The following is a 20,225-nucleotide window of genomic DNA, read 5'->3' on the forward strand; positions in this document are numbered from 1 at the left end:
GGCAATAAGAGACCGCGTAGTGAAGGGCTCCGGAAATTTCGACCACCTGGGGTTCTTTAACGTGCACTGATATCGCACAGTACACGAGCCTCTAAAATTTCGCCTCCCCTGAAATTCGACCGCCGCCGCCGGGATCGAATCCGCGTCTTTTGTGTCAGCAGCCGAGCTAACCACTGAGCCACCGCAGCGGCCATGGTTTGTTTTTATAGGGTTTACCGTCCCAAAGCGACTCAGGCTATGAGGGACGCCGTAGTCAAGGGCTTCTGAAATTTAGACCACCCGTGGTTCTTTAACGCGCACTGAAATCGCACAGTACACGGGCCTTAGCATTTCAGCTTCATCGAAATGCGACCGCCGCGGCCGGAATCGAATTCGCTTCTTTCGGGTCAGCTGCCGAGGACCATAAACATTGAGCCATCGCGGCGGCTAACAGGCTATTTGACCAACACACCCAATAGATTATTTGACCAATCGCTAATGGTACAATGTACAGATTGAAATTTCTGTGTCGTATGGAAAGTCAAATAAAAAGCAATAGAATCCAAACAGGACCCATATAGAACTAATAATAATCTGGTATTGGATCAAGTATACATATATTTCTACTAGAATGTTTGCCAGTTAAAATGAATCCGATCAAATGGCATACACTAGCGTTCATGCACCTAGCATATGTAACCGTCGAATGCACGTATAGTGCATTAATTTGACAACGCGCAATAGACATACCGCGCCATTATATACAATGTACACAGCACATGACGAGCGGTTTAATGGGCCGAAAGCACCTACGTTACATGAGCAGCGGGCGTTATAGTTTTCTCCAGGCCAGACTTTGAGAAAAAGAAAGGCGTGTAGCTGGTTCACTTTGTTGGTGGACGCCCCAAGCGCGCCACGACTGCCGGCAAAAACACGGAGTGATCAAGCTGTGTTCGTGGTGCGCTTGCGGTGCCCACCAACAAAGTGAACCAGCTACACGCCTTTACTCAAAAGCAAGAGAAGTTATATACCACTAATACGACTAGACTGGGAACAAGACTCTCTTCCTTGTTTTGTGCAAGCCGGCCCAGCTGGTTTACTGCGTGCGCCTATCACAGCCCCTTTACTCAGCCCTTCTTATTTCCCACTGCGGTGGCCCAGTGGATATGCTGCTCGGCTGATGACCCGAAAGACGCGGGTTCTATCCCAGCCACGGCGGTCGCATTTCGATGCAGGCAAAGCGACTAGAGGCCAGTGTGCTGTGCGATGTCAGTGCACGTTAAAGAAATCTAAGTGTGCGATATTATTCGAAGCCCTAGCTCCACTACGGCGTCCTTGGCCTGAGCCACTTTGTGACATTAAACCACAAAAGCGAAACAGAAACCGATTTTTTGCGGAGTCATGCACGGAGTCTTCCGGTTCCGGATTTTGTGGAGGTGTGCCGAGCGCGGCGCTGACAGCAGTGTTGCCGACTGAGCCGCTGGTCGAACACGAACTGGCAGCGCTGACTGAGGAAAAAGAGGTCATCCTTTTTGAAAACAGGTAAGCAAGATTTTATTCTTTACTCGTTGTTGTGCACATAATTAGCCAAGCCTCTCGTATCATCAGATGAGGTTTCAATGAGTTCGTTCGCTTTGTGCTTTCTTAGGATTACGGGCACTCATACCCGCCGCTCACAGCAATATATCTTGCCCAGTAACAGCAGTTTTAATAAAGGATGTCTCATCGTTGAATGAATTTAGTAGCAACAATCTATGCGCATCTGTTTTGTTCAAGCGAGTGCAAAAACAGCGAGCTGGAGTACCTGTGCTGCACTAAGCGATCATCGTGGTTTTGGCGCCTTTTGCCATGCTCGGCATTTTCGCGCCTTTTGGGAAGCTGGCGGTTTTCGCGCCTTTTTGCGAAGTTTACAGATTGAAGCAGCAAACGCACCTCTTAGCGATAGGAAGTTGCACAAATTGAATACTAAGCTAAAACAGTAATTGAATACTCCACCCGGGCGCATCACATGTCCCTGTAACAGCGAGTGGCAGCATATCATTGCTTCGCAAAGCTGCCCGCATCGGCGCCATGCTTCAAAAAGCGGCGCACCGCATACAATGTAATGCATGCATGTGGTGCCTGAACGTGAGTGCACAACGACGCGGGGAGCGGGGACAACATTAAGCAGCATGGTGCGAACGGAACCCTGGGACAAAAAAAAAAAAGAAATATTAGGGCGATGGACTTTGCACGACCGCCGGCTGATTTTTCGCCGACGAGACTCGGTATTCGTGCCGCTTGGCAGTAGCGGCGACTCGCTCCCGGCGCGCGTCTGCAACAATGCTGGATCAAACTCGATCGCGTCGTCCGTGTGTCTTAAGCTTTTTATAATGCGTCCAGTTAGCGCTTACAATGGACGCAGTGCATAAAACGCAACCGGCATCATAACGCATGCGGGAATAAAAGTACATTAACGCTGCTAAGTCGCGAGCGCAAAAAAAAAATCGTGCCGGATTTCATTGATAGGTTACGGTCGCGCGCTACTTGTTATGTTCGTTACTGTCCCAGTGCAACTCAACAAGTAAAATTAACATTTCTACTGAATTGTGTCTGGTTGGGTTCGGTAACATACAAATTGAGACGTTTACGGAGGGCTCGGCTCCTTTTTCAGGGGTGACGGGAAGATTTGGTTACAGGTGCAAGTAAGTGCGTGGTGGAGGAGGAGGGGCAAGATTGAGGATGGAGTGCGGCCGGTTTGGCTTTGTGACGGAGTGAAAGGGTTGTGGGGAGAGTGTTGACTTGAGGGCTGTCAGTCACGGCGGCCAGTTTCCGAGGGTTGTGCGGGGATTGTTGCTGGCGTCCATTGTTTCGATTTCCGTTCCTCGAACCGCGGAACGAAATCCCTGCGCGTACACAGGGGGTTCGTTGTCCCGTGAACGGTTGCATTGTTGGGTGTATTATTTGGTAATAAAAAAAAGGTATTGGTGGAAGTAGGTGTCTCACAAGTTTCTGTAACGTAAACAACTAGTGAGTAACCACAATAAATGACGAAATCCGGCCCACGTGATTCCCTTCTAGCTTTGCCTGGTGTCGGTCATGCATGAGATAATTACTGCGGGCTTGCGTAAAGTATTAATGTTTTTCCTTTTACGTCCGTGACTTGACAGTATGCATGTGCTTCTGTATAGAACAGCATTGAGCAATATTGTTCTGCGCCTCTCGCTTTGCTGATTTCATCAGTTGCTTTCCTGGTGGTTTCGGATACTGTGGTTTAGATGGTTTAGGAAGCTGCAAAATCTGTGCGAAAAAAGTTACACGGTCACATCAACCTTGACTAATTGCAGCAAGAGCAGACCTGGCAATCAGGACAAAAACAGCCAGGCAGGACTGCTGCATAACAGCAGAAATGGCATCCACAGTGCATTGAAACATTTTGTTGTGGGCAATCAGGATGAAGTGACAAGAGCAAATTGAGGGCTCAAACTATCAACAAGATTCAGGGACATACACTTGGATCATTTGTAGACACTTGAAAATGAGCATTAGAAGTTTTTGAAATAAGTGGCCTGATATGGCACTAAACAACTTGTGGGTTTATTGGGTCCGAATGCTCTTTCTTATTCCAGTTCTGTCACCTGTGTGGAATGGCATCTTGCAATCTGTGTTCAGGAAATTTTTCTACACTGGTGGCCTACTTTGACCACTTCACCTACCACAGCAGTGTTTTGGATGGTGCTCTGTGTCCCATCGATGCATGTTCCGTGGTTCTGAAGAATTATGCAAGCTTCAGAAGCCATCTGTTCAGGCACCATAGAAAGCGACACCATGAACCAGAACTGAGCGACGCCTGTTTTGTGTGTCCCGTGCCGTCATGTAGGAGACACCAGTCATCTCGTACCAAAATTGTGTCGCACATTGCTGGTCATCTGGACAATGGAATAGGTGCTGTTGTGTGCCCTTTTCCGGGATGTGTCAGTGTGTTAAAGTCTGCTGGTTCATTCAGAACACACGTTTCTAGGTATCATCAAGAGGCCAGAGACACCTTACATTGCCTCCAAGTAGTGAACATGGACATTGAGATGGAGGCAGAACCTGCGACAGCCGTAGCTCAGAGCAGTTCTTCAAATCTTTGTTCTACTGACAGTAGATCGGATCAGGAGCCAAGCACCAGCAGTCACTCAGAGCAAAAACTTTTCATAGATAACTTCGCACTCTTTCTCCTCAAACTTGAAGCACAACTACACGTGCCTGCAAAAACAGTGCAGTATATCATGAAAGAGGTGCAGAACCTTCATAATCTAAGCCAGCAGATAGTGTCGAAAGAGATTGGTAAAATTGTTTCAGGTGACGTGTTTCATAGGATACAGTCATTGCTTAGAGCAGATGCAGTCGACATTGCTGCATCTATGTCTCTTAGGTCATCTCATTGCCGCCACAACTATTACAAAGAAAAATTTCATTTTGTGCGGCCAGTGGAGATTTCTCTAGGCCTGAATAAAGAGAACGCAGCCTCTTTGTACCATTATGTGCCAATTGAAGGCCTGATACATTTCTTGATGGCTGTGGTGCCTGGCAAAGAACATGATGTGTCTGATGATTGCTTTAGTGACTATGTCTTGTGTCGATCTTTCCGACATGCTGCAGAAAATGAGGTACAGGTAATCCTGTACCAGGATGAATTTGAAATAGCGAATCCACTGGGCTCAGCAAAAGGAAAATTCAAGCTTCTAGGTGTATACATGACATTAGGCAATTTGCCTTTGCATTGCAGGTCACGGGTGGAAAGCATGCAACTAGTGATGCTTTGTCGCCAGAAAGACGTGAAAGAGTTTGGATTGTTTGCAGTGTTGCAGCCATTGATAAATGACTTGGCCCATCTAGAGAGACATGGAACGCTGATCAAATTACACAGTACGCTTGAAATTCATTATAGGCGACAATCTTGGAAGCCATACAATTGGTGGCTTCACCCAAAATTTCAGTTCATCAGCTTACTTCTGCCGGTTCTGCCTGGTCACACGCACGGACTTTGACAAACAACCTTATGTAGTCGGGGAAAGAAGGACTCCAGAAAACTACAGTAAATCCATTGAATGCCTTGCAAAGGATAGTGCAGGAACAAGTGATCATGGTGTGGTCACTGATTCACCATTCCACTCTCTACAGCACTTTCACGTGTGCAGCTGTGGCTTGCCACCTTGCATAGGCCACGACCTTTTCGAAGGGGTAGTTCGCCATGATCTGGCTTTGTACATAAGGTACTTTGTAAAGAAAAAAGCATGGTTCACATAGGAACACTTGAACACAAGGATTCTGACTCTGAAATATGCTACTCATGATTTGCGCAATAAGCCAGCAAAGGTGCCTATACAGGGTGACAAGCTCGCAGGTCATGCAGTCCAGAATTGGACATTGTTGAGGCTGCTACCTGTATACTTGGGCACTAAAGTCTTTGACTCAGAGGACCCAGTCTGGCAGCTTGCGCTCTTGTTGATGCATATTGTTGACCTTCTAATGGCGCCCAGGATAACGCCTGCCCAAGTATCGTACCTGAAGGTCTTAATTGAGGAGTATATTGAATGTCGAAGTTCACTGTTCCCGGCCCACAAACTGAGACCAAAGCATCATTTCATGCTTCACTACAGCGAGCTCATACAAGAGTTCGGCCCACTTTGCCATGTGTGGACACTGCGATTTGAATCCAAACATCAGTACTTCAAGAGGTGCATTTGCTCTATTGGAAACTACAAAAATGTCACCAAGACATTGGCCGAGCAGCACCAGCTTTGCCAGGCCTTTCTTGACGCACGAGGCCTGTTCTACACACCCAGGGAGCTCGTAGATATGAGCCAACATGAGCAGTCAGAATTGCACAATAAGCTACCGGAACAAGTTTTTGAGGGTGTTGTGTTGTTAAAGAAAGCCTCTCTGGAAGGTTTCACTTACACAGTTCATGATTATGTCCTTGTGTCAGGAACGCGATTTGATGTTGTGTTTGATTTTGTGGTTGCCATTCTGAGAAAGAACTGTGGTCAAATGCAGTTAATGATGCACTGCACTCCTGCAGAGCTTGTGCCGGGCCATTTGTTTTATATTTTGCAAAATTCGACTGAAGAAACAGCATGCCTCAGCCCGAGCAACCTGGTTGACAGAATGCCATACCAGCCATACTGCTTTAATGGCGATTCTGTGATACGGTTGAATTATTCATTTCCTGAAAAGCTATGAGTGGCAGTAGTTGTACTTTCCAGCGGTGCTTTTCTTACTCTGGACAAAGAGATAGGCTGTGTTTCTTTTCATTTTGTTTTTAGGCTGTCTACTCTCATGAACCTTTGTGCTTTGTTGATATGTTAGAGATATTTTAGCAATTGAGTTCTAGAAACTGAAAATGAGTCACATTATGTGTTCATAATTTTGTCTGCTGTATGTTCATCTGCGCTAGAAAGGGCAGCTTCAAATGTAAGACTAAAATGTGTAAAATCATTCTGTATATTGCCATTGTACCTTTCATTGTTGATAACATTTCGTACTACCTTTCTGTACAACAAACTAAGTTCACTTGTTTAGCATTAAGCTGCAGTGGTTTGGTACTTGTTGCCTATTTTTCATCATACTGTTGCTTCCACAGTTTCACGTGTGATGGCGATAGGACAGAAAATGGGCTCGTGTGTTGTTAACCTTCATAAAACAAATTGGCTGACTGCATCCCCAGCAGACATTTCATAAAAGCCATTGCAGTGGCTCCATGGTTATGGTGTTCAGCTGCTACCCGAAAGACACGGGTTCGATCCCGGCCGCGCCATTCGAATTTAGATGGAGGCGAAATTCTGGAGGCCCGTGTACCGTGCGATGTCAGTGTGCATGCTAAAGAACCCCACGTGGTCAAAATTTCTGGAGCCCTCCACTACAGCGCCCATCATAGCCGGAGCCGCTTTGGGATGTTAAATGCCACAAAACCAAACCAAACCATTTTATAAAAGTTCGACCTCAGCCAAGCCAGTTCATTTGTATGATATGAAACATGGGCATCAAGATTGTGTTTTGAGATTCTCTAATTTAAAGGTGGCTATACTGCACAAGAGTTTAATCTTAAAAGCAATCTTTTGTCCATGGTTTTAAATGCAATCTTGTGTTCATGGTTTTGCTAATCATAGGCTCTCTAATGCTGCTGTTATCAGGTAACGAGTTATATTGACAATGAACTGTGGTGAGTGTGAGGTTAAACACTTATTTTCTGCAGCGCAGAAGTTTCATCATCAGCGGCCTAACTACATCCACTACAGTACAAAGGCGTCTCCCATATCCCTGCAATTTACCTTGCCATGAGCCAGTTGTGGCCACATTACACCTGCAAACTTCCTAACTTCATCCACCTATCTGATACTCTCCCACCCCCTACTATACTTGCCCTCTCTTAGATCTACTTTTAAAGGACCAGTGGTTGTCTTGCCTTCGCATCACGTCCCGGGCCATGCCGATTTCTTCCTCTTGATTTCGACTAGGATGTCATTAACCCGCGTTTGTTCCCTCACCCACTCTGCTCTCTTCCTTTACCTCAACGCTAGACCTATCATTTTCCTTTCAATGGCCCACTGCGTTGTGCTCAAATTAAGTTGAACCCTTTTTGATAGCCTCGAAGTTTCTGCCCAGTAGGTTCATACAGCTGTTGTCTACTTTCCTCTTGGAGGATACTGATGAACTACCATTCATGACCTGAGAGTACATGCCAAATCAGTGATGTTCCTTTGTGGGAAATTTCACATTTTTTGGGAGTTTGAGGAGTAAAATATGGTGAAAAGGGAATTTTCACAGAGATTCAAGGAATTTTAAGAACCAAAATTGTCTCGCTTTTTCCAATTTGACGGGGCTTTCAAGTTGCTGCAGGGAAAAATGGCCTGAAAGGAGGAATTTTGAGCCTGAGGGAAATTTCGATTATGGCATGCAGTATCACTATGCCAGATTCACCCTACCCCATTCTTATTCTCCTAGTTAATTCACCCTAGTGGTCCGGATCTGCAGTCACTACCTGTCCTTAGTAGACGCAACCCCTTGCCACTTCCAATGCTTTGCTGCCTACCGTAAACTGTTGTTTCTTCCTGAGACAGTGGAACATTATTTTAGATTTCTTCATGTTAATTTTTAAACCCACCGTTATACTTTGCCTGTCTGGGTTGCTGACCGTGATTTGCAATTTGTGTCCTGCTTATAATGGCATGAGGTGAGCTTTTTCACAGGAAGTGCTGTTGGCCCATTTAGGGTACTGAAAGTTTGGTAGATAACTGGTAATCATACTGTGACAGCAAATGCATAATCTTGCTTAGACTTCAGCCCCCTGTCATTTCACATGCATTTAAAAGCATTCACACCAGTATGTTCAATAATGTGCTTGCAACAGTTCTGCCTAGAAGCTGATTACTACTGCACATACTGAGACGCCAGCAGGTGTAAATTAGATTTAATATGATATAGGAAGCCAGTGGTCAGTAATGTGATCATGGCAACTGGTTACTGCCTGAGTGGGCTATATTTCTTTCAGTGTCATCCATCTGTTTTTTTGTGATTCTAGGAACATAACAACAATGCTACCATTGAAACTTTGGAGTGGTGACCACACCGTGAAAAAAATTGGTAATGCAAGCACACTTTCTGAAGTTGTGAAACAGGCTCAAGAAAAAGGCGTCTGTACCTCGGAAAATGCAAAGGCAAGTTTTCACTGTTAAGTAGTACTTTGCATGGAAGAAGTGCTAGTAATGGAGAAATAAGTAATTGCCGCTTGCTGAAGTGCAGTACATGAGCTATGCTGCCATTTTGTACCTGAATTTTAAAGTTTAGTTGTTCAGTTTTTTTTTGAACGGGGCTATATGTCTGCATCTGTTGGGAATCTTAAATACAGCACTGAAGACCCATGGAAGACAATATAGGCACCAGGGTTGGACATCAATTAGTAATTTAATAATCCTCACCATTTGAGTGGTTATAAAATTTCAGTTAAGCAGTTGCATTGCTATACTGGTTTAGCATCTGAAAGGGGGCAAAACTACACAATTTGCATTTCAAATTTTTTTTTTCAGTATGAGTTCAGTGTAACGCACATTTGCCTATTCCAGCTGTAGGCACAAAGAATAAGTTTTCCATTGAAGCACCAACTAGCCGAGGCAGCATGCTCCCCTTAGCAGTGACATTGCTTGTGATAAGTGTGCTTTGGGTAACAAGAAACATCTTCCATCACCACTTAAGAGCCAACCTGCCAACCTTCTAGTGTGGAATGAGAGGAAGGTGCTGTCAAGCATGAGTTCATTATTGTCATTACTGATAGATCTGCACTGAAACGTAAAAGGGATTACAAAGTGAACAAGGGAGGGGAAAGCTTCGGGGTGCTTGTCAATGTTTCGACAAGAGGATTTGTCTTCATCTAGGCAAAGCGTTCATCATTCGTGGGGTTTAAATAGGACCTTCACTCCAATGAGGAAGGCCCAGTGAGGGGGACGAGGGTGGTGAGGCTTGTCCTGGCTTTATGGCTGCTAAAGAGGATTGGCCGAAACTGTGGAAAGAGAAGGGCCAGCTCAGGAGAAAGTCATCTGGGGGTGTGGAGCATGAAGAGATAGCAAGCCTGGGCTTGAAAGTCTGTGTATCCGGCTGTGACAGGTGGCTTGGTATCACTGGCTGTGTTGACCTGACAAACTCAAATAAAGGAAATACACAGCATGATGGAAGAGAAGACTGAAGGGCTAAAAAAACGGAATTGAAGAAAAAAGAAAATGGTGGAGAGTTCAGAGAATGCACGAAATACAGGGGAGGGGTAAAGGAATATGGAAGCCAAGGGTTCCTGAGAAATGACAGAAGGAGGTGCAGGGCATAAGTTTAAAAATAGGATAATAAATTGAACAAAGAGAGAAAAAAGGGGTGAAGAAAAACAGGTGACTGAGGTGAAAAAGAGAAGTCTGGGCAGAGGAGTAGGGTGAAAGATACGATAAAGCGGCGTTATATATGAAGTACTGAGAAATGCTCTGACCGTGTGCAAGACCTGTTTAAAGAATTATGGCAGTGCCGGAATGTACCTGAGAAATTTTAAGTTTTCTCTGGATATGTTGGTCCCTGCTGGTTGTCAAGTTTTTAATTCGTTGATTAGGAATGCCACTGTATTTTATATTCCTTGCATATTTGAAGCCTGACTGAAGAATGAACAGTTATGTTCATCGAAGTTGTGACCATGTTGATTAAAATGTTCCGACACTGCCTTCTATACATTCCTTGCTGTGTCAGCTCAGTAACTTGGGCATAACTTCGATGAACTGTTCAATCTTCAGTCCAGCTTCAAATCTGCAAGGGATATAAAATACAGAGAAGCATTCCTGATCCATAAATTGCAAACCCTACAACTAGCAGGTATCAACAAATCCAGAGGAAACTTAGAATCTCTCAGGTACATTCCAGCACTGGCATAATTCTTAAAGCAGGTCTTGCACATGGTCAGAGCGTTTCCCAGTACTTCATAATGCCACTTCATCGTTTCTTTCACCCTACCCCTCTGTCCCTCCTTGTCCTTTCCCACATTAGTCACCTTTCTATCCCCCTCCTTTTCTCTTTGTTCAATTTATCCATCTACTTTTAACTTATGCCCTGCACCTCCTGCTATCATTTCTCAGGAACCTTTGGATTTTGCATTCCTTCTCCCCACCCCCCCAGCCTTTAGAGCATTCTCTGAACTCACCCCCATTTTCTTTTTTCCTTCAATTCCCCCTTTTTTTGCCCTTCAGTATTTCGTTCCGCCATGCTGAATAATTTCTTATCTGAGTTATTCAGGTCAACACAGCTAGTCATACCAAGCCACCTGTCGCAGCTCGACACACAGCCTTTCAAGCCCAGCCCATGTTCGCTATCTCTCCACGCTCCAGGCTCCTGGATTCCTTTCTACTGAGCTGGCCTTTCTTTTTGCTTTCTACAGTTTTGCAGGTCAACCGGTTAATCCTCTTTAGAAGCTATCATATCTGGACAAATTCATCCTCCCCATCCTAACACCCTTCCCACTTCACACCATCCTCCGCCTCATCAGGCCTTCCTCCTCGGAGTAAAAACCCAGACGAAAACAAGTCCTCTAGTCAAAATGTTGCCAAGCATCCTGAGGCTTTCCCCTCCCTTGTTTACACTGTAATTCTCAAGAGTCATCTGCCCACCCTCTCTCTATATACCATGTAAAACGGATTAGGCAGCTGTCCAATGAGATTGGTTGTTTTCAGAATACGAAGTTTTTATTCCGTCAGGTTTTCCTTCGAGACTGGACGGAAGTTGAAGAAGACTTTTTTCAAGAAGTCATTGAACATCTTCTTTTGGAAGAAAGGATTTTTATTGTCACCGACACTGCACCCACAACTGAACGTACACTGCAAGGTGCAACAATTTTTGTGTTCTTAATTTCTGTGCATTATTATGCAGCTCTCTTTCATCTGCATAGTCTTAATATTATTCGCATGCTTTCAGGTGTATGAGGTATACAGGGTGTTTCACCTAAGGCTTTAAACAATTTTAAAAAATAGGCTTTTTGAGTTAAGAGAACCACTGTTTTCAGCATATTATTGTCAGCTATATAGCACATCAGAATACAGGTAAGACGTGCTCTAGCAGACTTGTTATTTACTACTGAATAGTTGACTTTTAAATTAGGCTTGTTAATTACTGTGGGGTGTGTAGCCCACCATAATATCCATTAAGATTTTACAATTTTCAAAATGCGGTTACCCTCGGCGCTGTGGCCCAACAAATTTTGGCTATTTCGACAAGTTACGTGCACTGGAGAGGTTGCTTTACCTGCAAGCTTCTCGAAAGCGCAGGTATTTTGGTGCGATACAGGCAAAATTCCTTTAGCAACAGCGCTGAGGGTAACCGTGTTTTCGAAATTTAAAAAAATGACATGGATGTTAATTACGGTGGGTTACATGGTTATAAATAATTAAGGAATCTGGCAGTAATAGTTAAAAATTAACTATTCAATATATAGTTGAGACCGCAGCGGTGGCCAAGTGGTTGAGCATCCGCCTCGCATGTGGGAAATGCAGGGTTCGATCCCCAGTGCTACCGGGTACCCACTGGTGATACAATGGGTACAAGCTTTTTGTCCTGGTGCTTGGCTTATCTGGGGTGAAATGCTTGGGAAATGGGCCTTTGACCCCACCTTGAGTAGAAGACAAAATACCTTGTGCCATGGAGCTCTTTGGCCAGAGATGCCCTTGCGCCATAAAAATCCATAATTGTCATCATCAATATTGGTTAATCAGCCTGCTAGTTAACACGCTTTAGCTGCATTCAGATGTACTACACCACTGACAATGCTACACCGGAAAAAGCGGTCCTCTAACTCAAAAAGCCTATTTTTAAATATTGTGTACATTCTTGGGTGAAACACCCTTTATCTGTATATACTACAAGGCTATGTTATAGCCAACATTCATTGTTGAAACATATGTGCCTGATTTGATGTTGAGTGTCCTTGAATGGAGCTAAAGCATCTGAATCTGATAAGAAAATTGAACCGGCACTGAGGCATCTGTTGATCGAGCGATTATGAGCCGCAGCTGCTGCAGGAGTAGCGTGAATGTCAGTTTTATTCTAAGCCAGTGGACCTTCATGTTACTGCTCAGCGTGTGCATATTTGAAGAGGTACAGCTATCAAGTTTCAGAGTTTAAGTACACAAATGATGGTTTCCTGTTCATGCAGTTTTGTCTTCCAGCAAGTTTCAGTAGCCACTGTTGCCCACAATATTTTTCCAGGCAACACCGGCTCCAACTATGCATGATGGCTGTTACAATGCAAAGTACATTTGTAGCATTGCCAAAAATTGCTTAGATGACAATGGGTAACTGTAGTGGTACCTAAATTCTAGTGTATTTAGCTACTAGTATAGCAGAGCAGCTTTCGTGTTGCTTGCTTCCAAGTTTCTAGTGTCACTATAGTGAGCCGACAAAAGTAATCTTGGTGTTCCATGTGCTGAGAATGACCTTATGCTGAAGTTTGCACTCCCATTTGCCAGATAGATACATGAAAAGAATTAACTTCATTCTTTTTTGTGATACTGAAGTATTTTAGTTATGTGATTCATGAGTTAAGAAGTAATAGAGTAAAAATATATCCTGAGCATGGATATTTTGTGGTACTTGCACAATTACTTGATAAACAATGGACACGATACATTCATCATGATGTGCCACTGCTATCATGTTGGCTCTTTAGAGCGCAGGGAAGTGAGATTGTGGTATCAAGTCATTAAATTTGGTTATTTCTGTGCGTGAATATATTCGCTACAGAAGTAGACCAGGCATGTTATTGGAAATTGTTTGAGTCATTCTAATAGTTTCGGTGCCCATAGCTATCCACATGCAAGTCACATCATATGAATGACTGCACTCCAATGCATTGTCAAGGGCACCAGACAGGCTCTTTATATATGACAGTAAATTGCTGACAAGTACGAAAGTGCCCGACTGCTGCTGAAAACCCAACGAGACAGGAGTGCAAGTCTTGCATAGTAACCAGAACAAATACTTTTTGAGATATAAGTACCTTACTTTACATGCAGGACACAGTGGTCAACCAGTAAATATAGTGTTTGAATTTTACGATAAATGTGTTATACTATTTCAGAATTATAAGTTTGTGTATTTATGTGTCTACTCCTAGCCAGCAATTCTAGCATCTTCATTTTGCTGGATTGTTTAGTTACTTATAGCCAGTGTACTATGCCATGCTTGAGTTATCCTCCAAATTTAATGTGCTGCCAAATACTTGTTTCACTTGCAGGTCACTCAGGCACACAGAATATGAGTAGTTCAAATCCTGAAGGGGAGACTGCTGCACTTCAGGTTGACTTCACCTTTAAGGTTGACACCGGCAGCTTTCCAGAAACTGTGCTAGCCTGCCTGAGGCCAGGCGGTCCCCTTCTTCGCCCAAAAGACAGACGGGACCTTGTGCAATGTATTGTTGGGCAAATGGTTGCAAAATGCTCACGACCCAGGAGAGAATTCATACGAAGCGTGGCTGAGAAGGTTGTAGAAGAATTCCCCATACTAAAGGACAGGGGTGTGGATGGGCACCTGCTAGGCCGTGGTTATGATTCGCTGTTCCAGCAAATGGAAAACAGAGTTGAGAATATGACCCGGGGCAAAAGGCAACCATCCCAAGTACCGGACCGAAAATCGAAGAAGCGTGCCAATGTTTCCTATGGATGCCTAAATTGGCAGCCAATCTTGAATTCAAGTGGCGATGCCGCTCAAGAGAAAGTAAGATTTTTGAGGCAGGAGGGACTCAAGAGTGCCAGAGAAATCAACTTGCCATTGGCACTGCAATATATGCAAGAAACGTATGGTGACCAAAGAGACTACATTAATTCAAATAATCCGGTGCACCAGACCAGGGAAATCAAAGCACAGTGGCCTCTGCTTTTCCATGCCCGCTTTTTTTATGGACATGCAGACCAGCTGCTCGGAAAAGATGTAAAGGTGAATGTTGCTAATACTGTATTAATCAGAAATGTTTTTCGTTATTCTGATGATGAATTTTTATGGCACAACGGCAGCTTTAGCCGAAGAGCGCTATGGCACAAGGTAGTTTTTCATTGCACAAGGTGGGGTCATAGACCAATTTCCCAAGCATTTCACCCTAAAGAAGCTGAGTGCCAGGCAGGGGAAAGCTTTATTGTACCCACTGTATCACCTGTGAGTACCCGGCGGCACTGGGGATCGAACCCTGCACCTCCCGCATGCGAGGCATTTTCATTATTGTGATGCTTATAACGTGACAGGATTATTGAAACATATTATAATTTAGTAAGGGTAGAGTGCTTTTTCACATCATGGTACAGTCATTGCTCTAAATCGCTTTGGCAGCAATGCTTCAGAGAACAGTAATTTCATTTGACGCGAAATTCTGTGAGCTCTTCATTGTGGGCAGGCACGTGTTGCAGAATGAGAGAATAGCTGTGACTTAGCCCCTTGCAGTAATCAATACTACACATTTGCTTCAGCTGTCTCCTGCTAAAATGGCAGCAGCCTGTGTAAAAACAGACTTAAATTTTCATGGAAGCCAAGAAAACTTGTGCTGAACTCTTGCAAACTCTTCAGATGGGCTGCATTTATGCTGTACTTCTATACATATAAATCAAAGCACCGTGGTAAAGCTATCCGACAATCATGCCAGCCATTTATGAAGCTTTTGAGTCATTTGCAATGCTAGTGCCCATCACCGTCAAGAGAGTTAAGAGTTCTCTTTTTGTACAATTTTTCACCACTTGAGACAGATGTTGCTGGGACCTTTCATATTGAATGTGAATGCAGTTTTACTCATCTGCTGAGTTTTTCCAGGCCATATCTGAAGAAAAAACAGCACTCTGTGCTTCTGCACTGGCCAACTTTCTCAGAGACAGTAACAAAAAGGAGGTGCTGTACTACTATGTGCAAATGGAGCTTGAGGAAAGTAGGGGCAACAGAGGAGCAAAAGAAGCCGCTTTTTTGCCACTTCTCGCAGCCCTTTTCAAGGACGATGTCGGCCAACTCTTTCGAGTTTTTGAAGTGAGTTCTTTGCTCTTTCTGACCTCAGAACTGTATTAGGATGCGAATTAAATTAAGAGAAGCTGGCTGCAGTTACCCATGTCTAGCATACTGCTATGTTATTCTTCCAACCAGTCGGTATAGTGAAAGAAGTTGACGTCATATGATTTTCAAACTGATGCCACATGCTTCTCTTAATATTTCAATTAATCAGTGCCATAAAATGTGATTTTGTATTGATTGAAACTGTCTAGAAGGCAGCAATTTAATTATGTCAATAGGACACGCTAATATGTTACGTGCTGCTGTCATCCCGTGGATGGATAGGACACGGAGCAGTACTAATGCCTATTATCTTGTGTTTCAGTTAGAATGCATTGTGTTGTCTTTGTTGGTTTTCAGGAAGGAACAAGCATCACGGAGAGGCTGCATGAGTTGCCATGCACTCCAACTGTTGTGGCACTTGGTAAGCTTCTCTATACATCGTAATTATTTCTTCAGTGCTACACTAAATCCAAGGGATGTCATTGTTGTATTCACTTTTGGAGATGTCGTTATGTAACAATTTCTTTATGTCAAACGTGACACAATGAGCTCCATTACCTAGAAGTCAGACTACATGCTTTATGCTGAAAAAAGTTGGATTGATTTCATATGGGAACATTGAAAAGTGGTCCTATGAGCATTATACAGGGGGAAATGAACGGCTACGCAAATCAGGACACAGACAAGAAAGAGACACCACATGCGAGTGCGCATGTGGTGTCTCTTTCTTGTCTTTGTCTTGATTTGCGCAGCCGTTCATTTCATCATGCACCAACTCGCCCCTCAGGCCGTTATTCTGATTATACAAGGTGTTTCACCTAAGACTTTACAAAGTTTTTAAAAATAGGATTTATTTAGTTAGAAGAGCACTGTTTTCGACATAGCATTGCCAGTGGTATAGCGCATCACAATACAGCTAATATGTGCTAACTAGCACACTTGTTAATATTGAATGGTTACCTTTTTTAACTATTACGGTCAGGCTCCCTAATTACTGAGAGGCGTGTAGCGCACTGTGAGTAATGTCCATATCAGTTTTTAGAACTTCAAAAAAGTGGCTACCCTCGGCTCTGTGCCCCAATTTTTTGCTATTTCAACGGTTGATGTGCACTGGAGAGGTAGCTTTTCCTGCAAGCTCCTCGAAAACGCATGTATTTCGGCACAATGCAGCCAAAAATTGTTAGGCCACACTGCTGAGGGTAACCACATTTTTGAAATTTTAAAAACTGATATGGATATTTATTATGGTGAGCTACATGCCTCTTAATAATCAGGGAGCCTAACATTAATAGGTAAAAAGTTAATTATTCAATATTGATTGATAAGCTTGCTAGTTAGCATATATGTCTTAGTTGTATTCTGATGTACTACAGTATTGACAGTGCTATGCCGAAAAAAGCGCTCTTCTAACTGAATCATCCCATTTTTAAAAATTGTGTGAAGTCATAGGGGAACAGAAGAACACTGTACGTTGCGTGCAAAGTAAAAAGCCTACTCTAAGCTAGTTGTGCTGACATTGAGTATATTTTTTAGAGCTCGTACAGGAAAATATCTGCAGGAGAAAAATTTCTTGCATAAAAAACTTCGAATTGCCACTCATTCGATCACTGAAAGCATAATTTGCACAAGTGACTTTACCTGGGTTGCAATTTATAGTACTCCTAATTGTCATACTACATTCTTACAGGCAGCTTTTTTCAGAACCAATGCTATATTATATGTGAGCAACAAGTGCTCTTTTCTGAGCCAACTGGCTTTGGCGAGGCGACACGGCTTGCTTTCCTTGCCTACTATGTCTTCAACATGTCCTACCCTGTGAAAGCTGCAACAACTCTTGAATTTCTCCAGAGGTGAGTTTCCCGTTTATACTTTCGAAACATGCCAGATTTACTCAGCACTTGAAGCTGATACATTGTACTGGTACAATAACTCTTTAGGCACTGACATTAAGGAGTGCATAATGCTCATGTCTTAGCACTGCTTCACAGCTTCAAACTACCAACGTGCCACTGCTTATGCTAGTGAATAAAAGTGTCTAATTCACATCTTGCCATTTGGCGCTTGCATTAAGCTGTTAGTGCCCAACATTTCGAATTCACGAGATGCTGTCTGTATGCTGTGTGCTCATTACTACATAAAGCGTGCATTCAAAGTATGATGTTAATGTTCTCAGCAGCCAGCACTATATGATCAATATGTTTGGCGTTACTGTGAGCAAGCTAGATGATGAGGAGGGCATGCATGTGCAGACTCCAGCCAACATCGAACAATTCTTCATCTCTCATTCAACAAAAATTGCAGGGGAAAAATAGGAACCGATTTGTCAGATAAAAAACATATTTTTACTGTGCGTGAGCCTTCGAGTTGGCTCGAGTTCTATGGTTTGATCCTTCACACTACTCAGTCCAGATGCACAAAATGGACCAAATTCTAATTGTTACCATTCGGTGACATGCTAATTTCTCAACTTTTGGAGGCAGTGCAAAAGTTTTAACTTTGGCTTTCAAATCTAGGTATGTTATGGCGAATTCCACTTCTAGATCCGGTCGACTGATGCAAATGTCCCCAGAATTATGCATGTAATATGCTTCCATTATTTTTCTAGCCAATTGGTCGTTGTACCAAAAGAAAGAATGGCTGTAGCACAAAATACCTGGATGCAGCCACACAAACGACGGTGCAGAGTGAGGTCAATGTATGACTTTGCTGAGTTATCGCAGGAATTTTAGTGTTCCTGAAGCCTGTTATTAACACATCGTCCGGTCTGTCCAATGTTCGGCACAGCAAGATAGCGGAAACCTTAAACAACTCCAAAACTGCACGAAATGAAGTTTGGGCGATGCTTCACCTGACACCCATCTGTTTTACCATGCACTTCAGAATGTCATTCGCACTAGATTCGGAAGCAAGGCATGAATACAGTGTGAATTCTTTTTTTTTTCCCCCCGAGGTTTACTACGTAGTTAAAGTAACCTTCACCGCACAGCTTTGCAGCCGTAGGGAGAAGCCAGCTTTACTGTGCTCAGAGCAAAGCGTGCAAGTGCAAAGCAGAAGTTGGCTGTGGATATGGAAAGGTGACGGTGCAGGTCGCTGAGAAATAGAAGGCACTGAAAGAGTAGACTGGAGTAGAGAAAGCAAAAAAGGGCAGAGTTGAGCAGGCCTAGGCAGCTGGAAACGCCAAGTAGCGGCAGTAGGGCAGTGACGGCGGCCGCTGCTGCTTGTAAGGCTGCGCTCCTTAATTGCGCCATTGGAGGTGTGGCTTCACCCGATCGCGGCGCACATCTGAAGGTTTGCCTCTTAAATAACATGGGTTTATCCGCTACTTTCGCATTTTAACCAGCCATCTGCCTTTCTATGGGGCCCTCAGCTATGGTTGGCCTAAACGCCTTGGGATTGCATTATAATTATATTTCTTTTAATATTCTCCCGAGTTCACAAACTGCCTCTTGCATATTTATGCAAATAAGATAAAACTCATTTTTTCATCGTATTGTAGGCCATACTGTTGTCTGTATAGCTAAAAAGCATTAAAAAAGGATAATGTTGCCGGTAACACAGTTCGGTGAAAAATGCTTAAGTCCTCGGTCTTTGGCAGATTTTTCGCAGGCCACAAACCAGAAAAAGCTAGTCAGCAGATTCTTCAGGTCCCATCAATGGTCCTCTCAGTACATCTTGTGACATTTTATTCCATATGCTTTCATATCTTGGGAATGCAAAATGCAGTACTTGTTCCAGCAAACCCTGAAGTAATGTCTCAGTCTGAGACCATTCAGGATATAAACAAATAAATAAAGCATTGTGCTTTCCTCACTTGTCATTGGGCCAAAAAGGTATTCTAGGCACCATATCCTTAAAAGCACATTTAGAAAGACAGTCTTTAGCTTGCAGGCAATGACATATGGTGTAACTAAAAGTTTGTGATCACCTGCCAAGCTAGTGCACATGGATATGCAGTTAAACGTGATTAAAGATGGGATGTGAGTAAAGTGAAGTACTATTACTTGCTAGAAATAACTGGTAATTATGGCAACTTGTCTTTGCGTATGACTGTGTCTGCATGTTTCAGCAGTTGTAGCATGCGGAGTATCCTCTGCAATTGCTCATACTACAGAATGAGTTTCTGGAAAGAAAATGGCTGTTTCTTTAAAAACATTTATTCAATAGAAGTTGCCTGTACCTTTTTTCTACATCTTCTTTGTTTTAGAAAAATGATGCATGCTGATGTGCTAAGCATTACGCATCTGGTCTCTAAAGCTGACAGGAGAATTTGAAAATGCTTCTGTTCTTCTTACAGAGAAATCTTTGACATCAACCCCACCAAAGGGACCAAATGGAATGGGAAGCAGAAGTGCCGGACAATCGTTCATGCCAAAATTATGAAACTGGCGGCAAATCTTTGACTCAACACCTGAAAGTCTAAGTAGGCAAGTCATGCATTTTTTTTTTCAATGCTTTAAGGCATTTAGATTGTAAGCTTCAGTTTCTGAGCTCTCTCGCGGAGCACAGACTCCATGTTGCGCCTTGCTTTCTGTTTTGACTAGCAGAAGTTCCATGCATCTTGTTCTTCCATGCAACACACAAAACAGAAAGGTGTTTCATTCTTTCAGATTGTGAAATAATGCTAGGTTCTTGCAAATTTCAGAGTCGAACTAATGTTTTCAAAATTCTGATGTGCCACGAGC

General features: G+C 43.4%; 1 protein-coding gene across 1 annotated transcript; it reads left to right on the forward strand.

Moving 5' to 3' along the window:
- The first annotated feature begins 1,446 nt into the window (after nt 1-1,446).
- On the forward strand, nt 1,447-19,970 carry LOC144115591 (uncharacterized). Its single transcript, XM_077650011.1, has 8 exons — nt 1,447-1,521; nt 8,528-8,663; nt 11,223-11,349; nt 13,754-14,451; nt 15,313-15,519; nt 15,901-15,964; nt 17,231-17,393; nt 19,838-19,970. The coding sequence occupies exons 2-8, from the start codon at nt 8,541-8,543 to the stop codon at nt 19,941-19,943; spliced, it is 1,488 nt and encodes a 495-aa protein (XP_077506137.1). The 5' UTR covers nt 1,447-1,521; nt 8,528-8,540; the 3' UTR covers nt 19,944-19,970.
- The last annotated feature ends 255 nt before the right edge of the window (nt 19,971-20,225 follow it).

The sequence above is a fragment of the Amblyomma americanum genome, chromosome 1 (genome assembly GCF_052857255.1).
Source record: "Amblyomma americanum isolate KBUSLIRL-KWMA chromosome 1, ASM5285725v1, whole genome shotgun sequence".
In the NCBI taxonomy this organism is placed as follows: domain Eukaryota; kingdom Metazoa; phylum Arthropoda; class Arachnida; order Ixodida; family Ixodidae; genus Amblyomma; species Amblyomma americanum.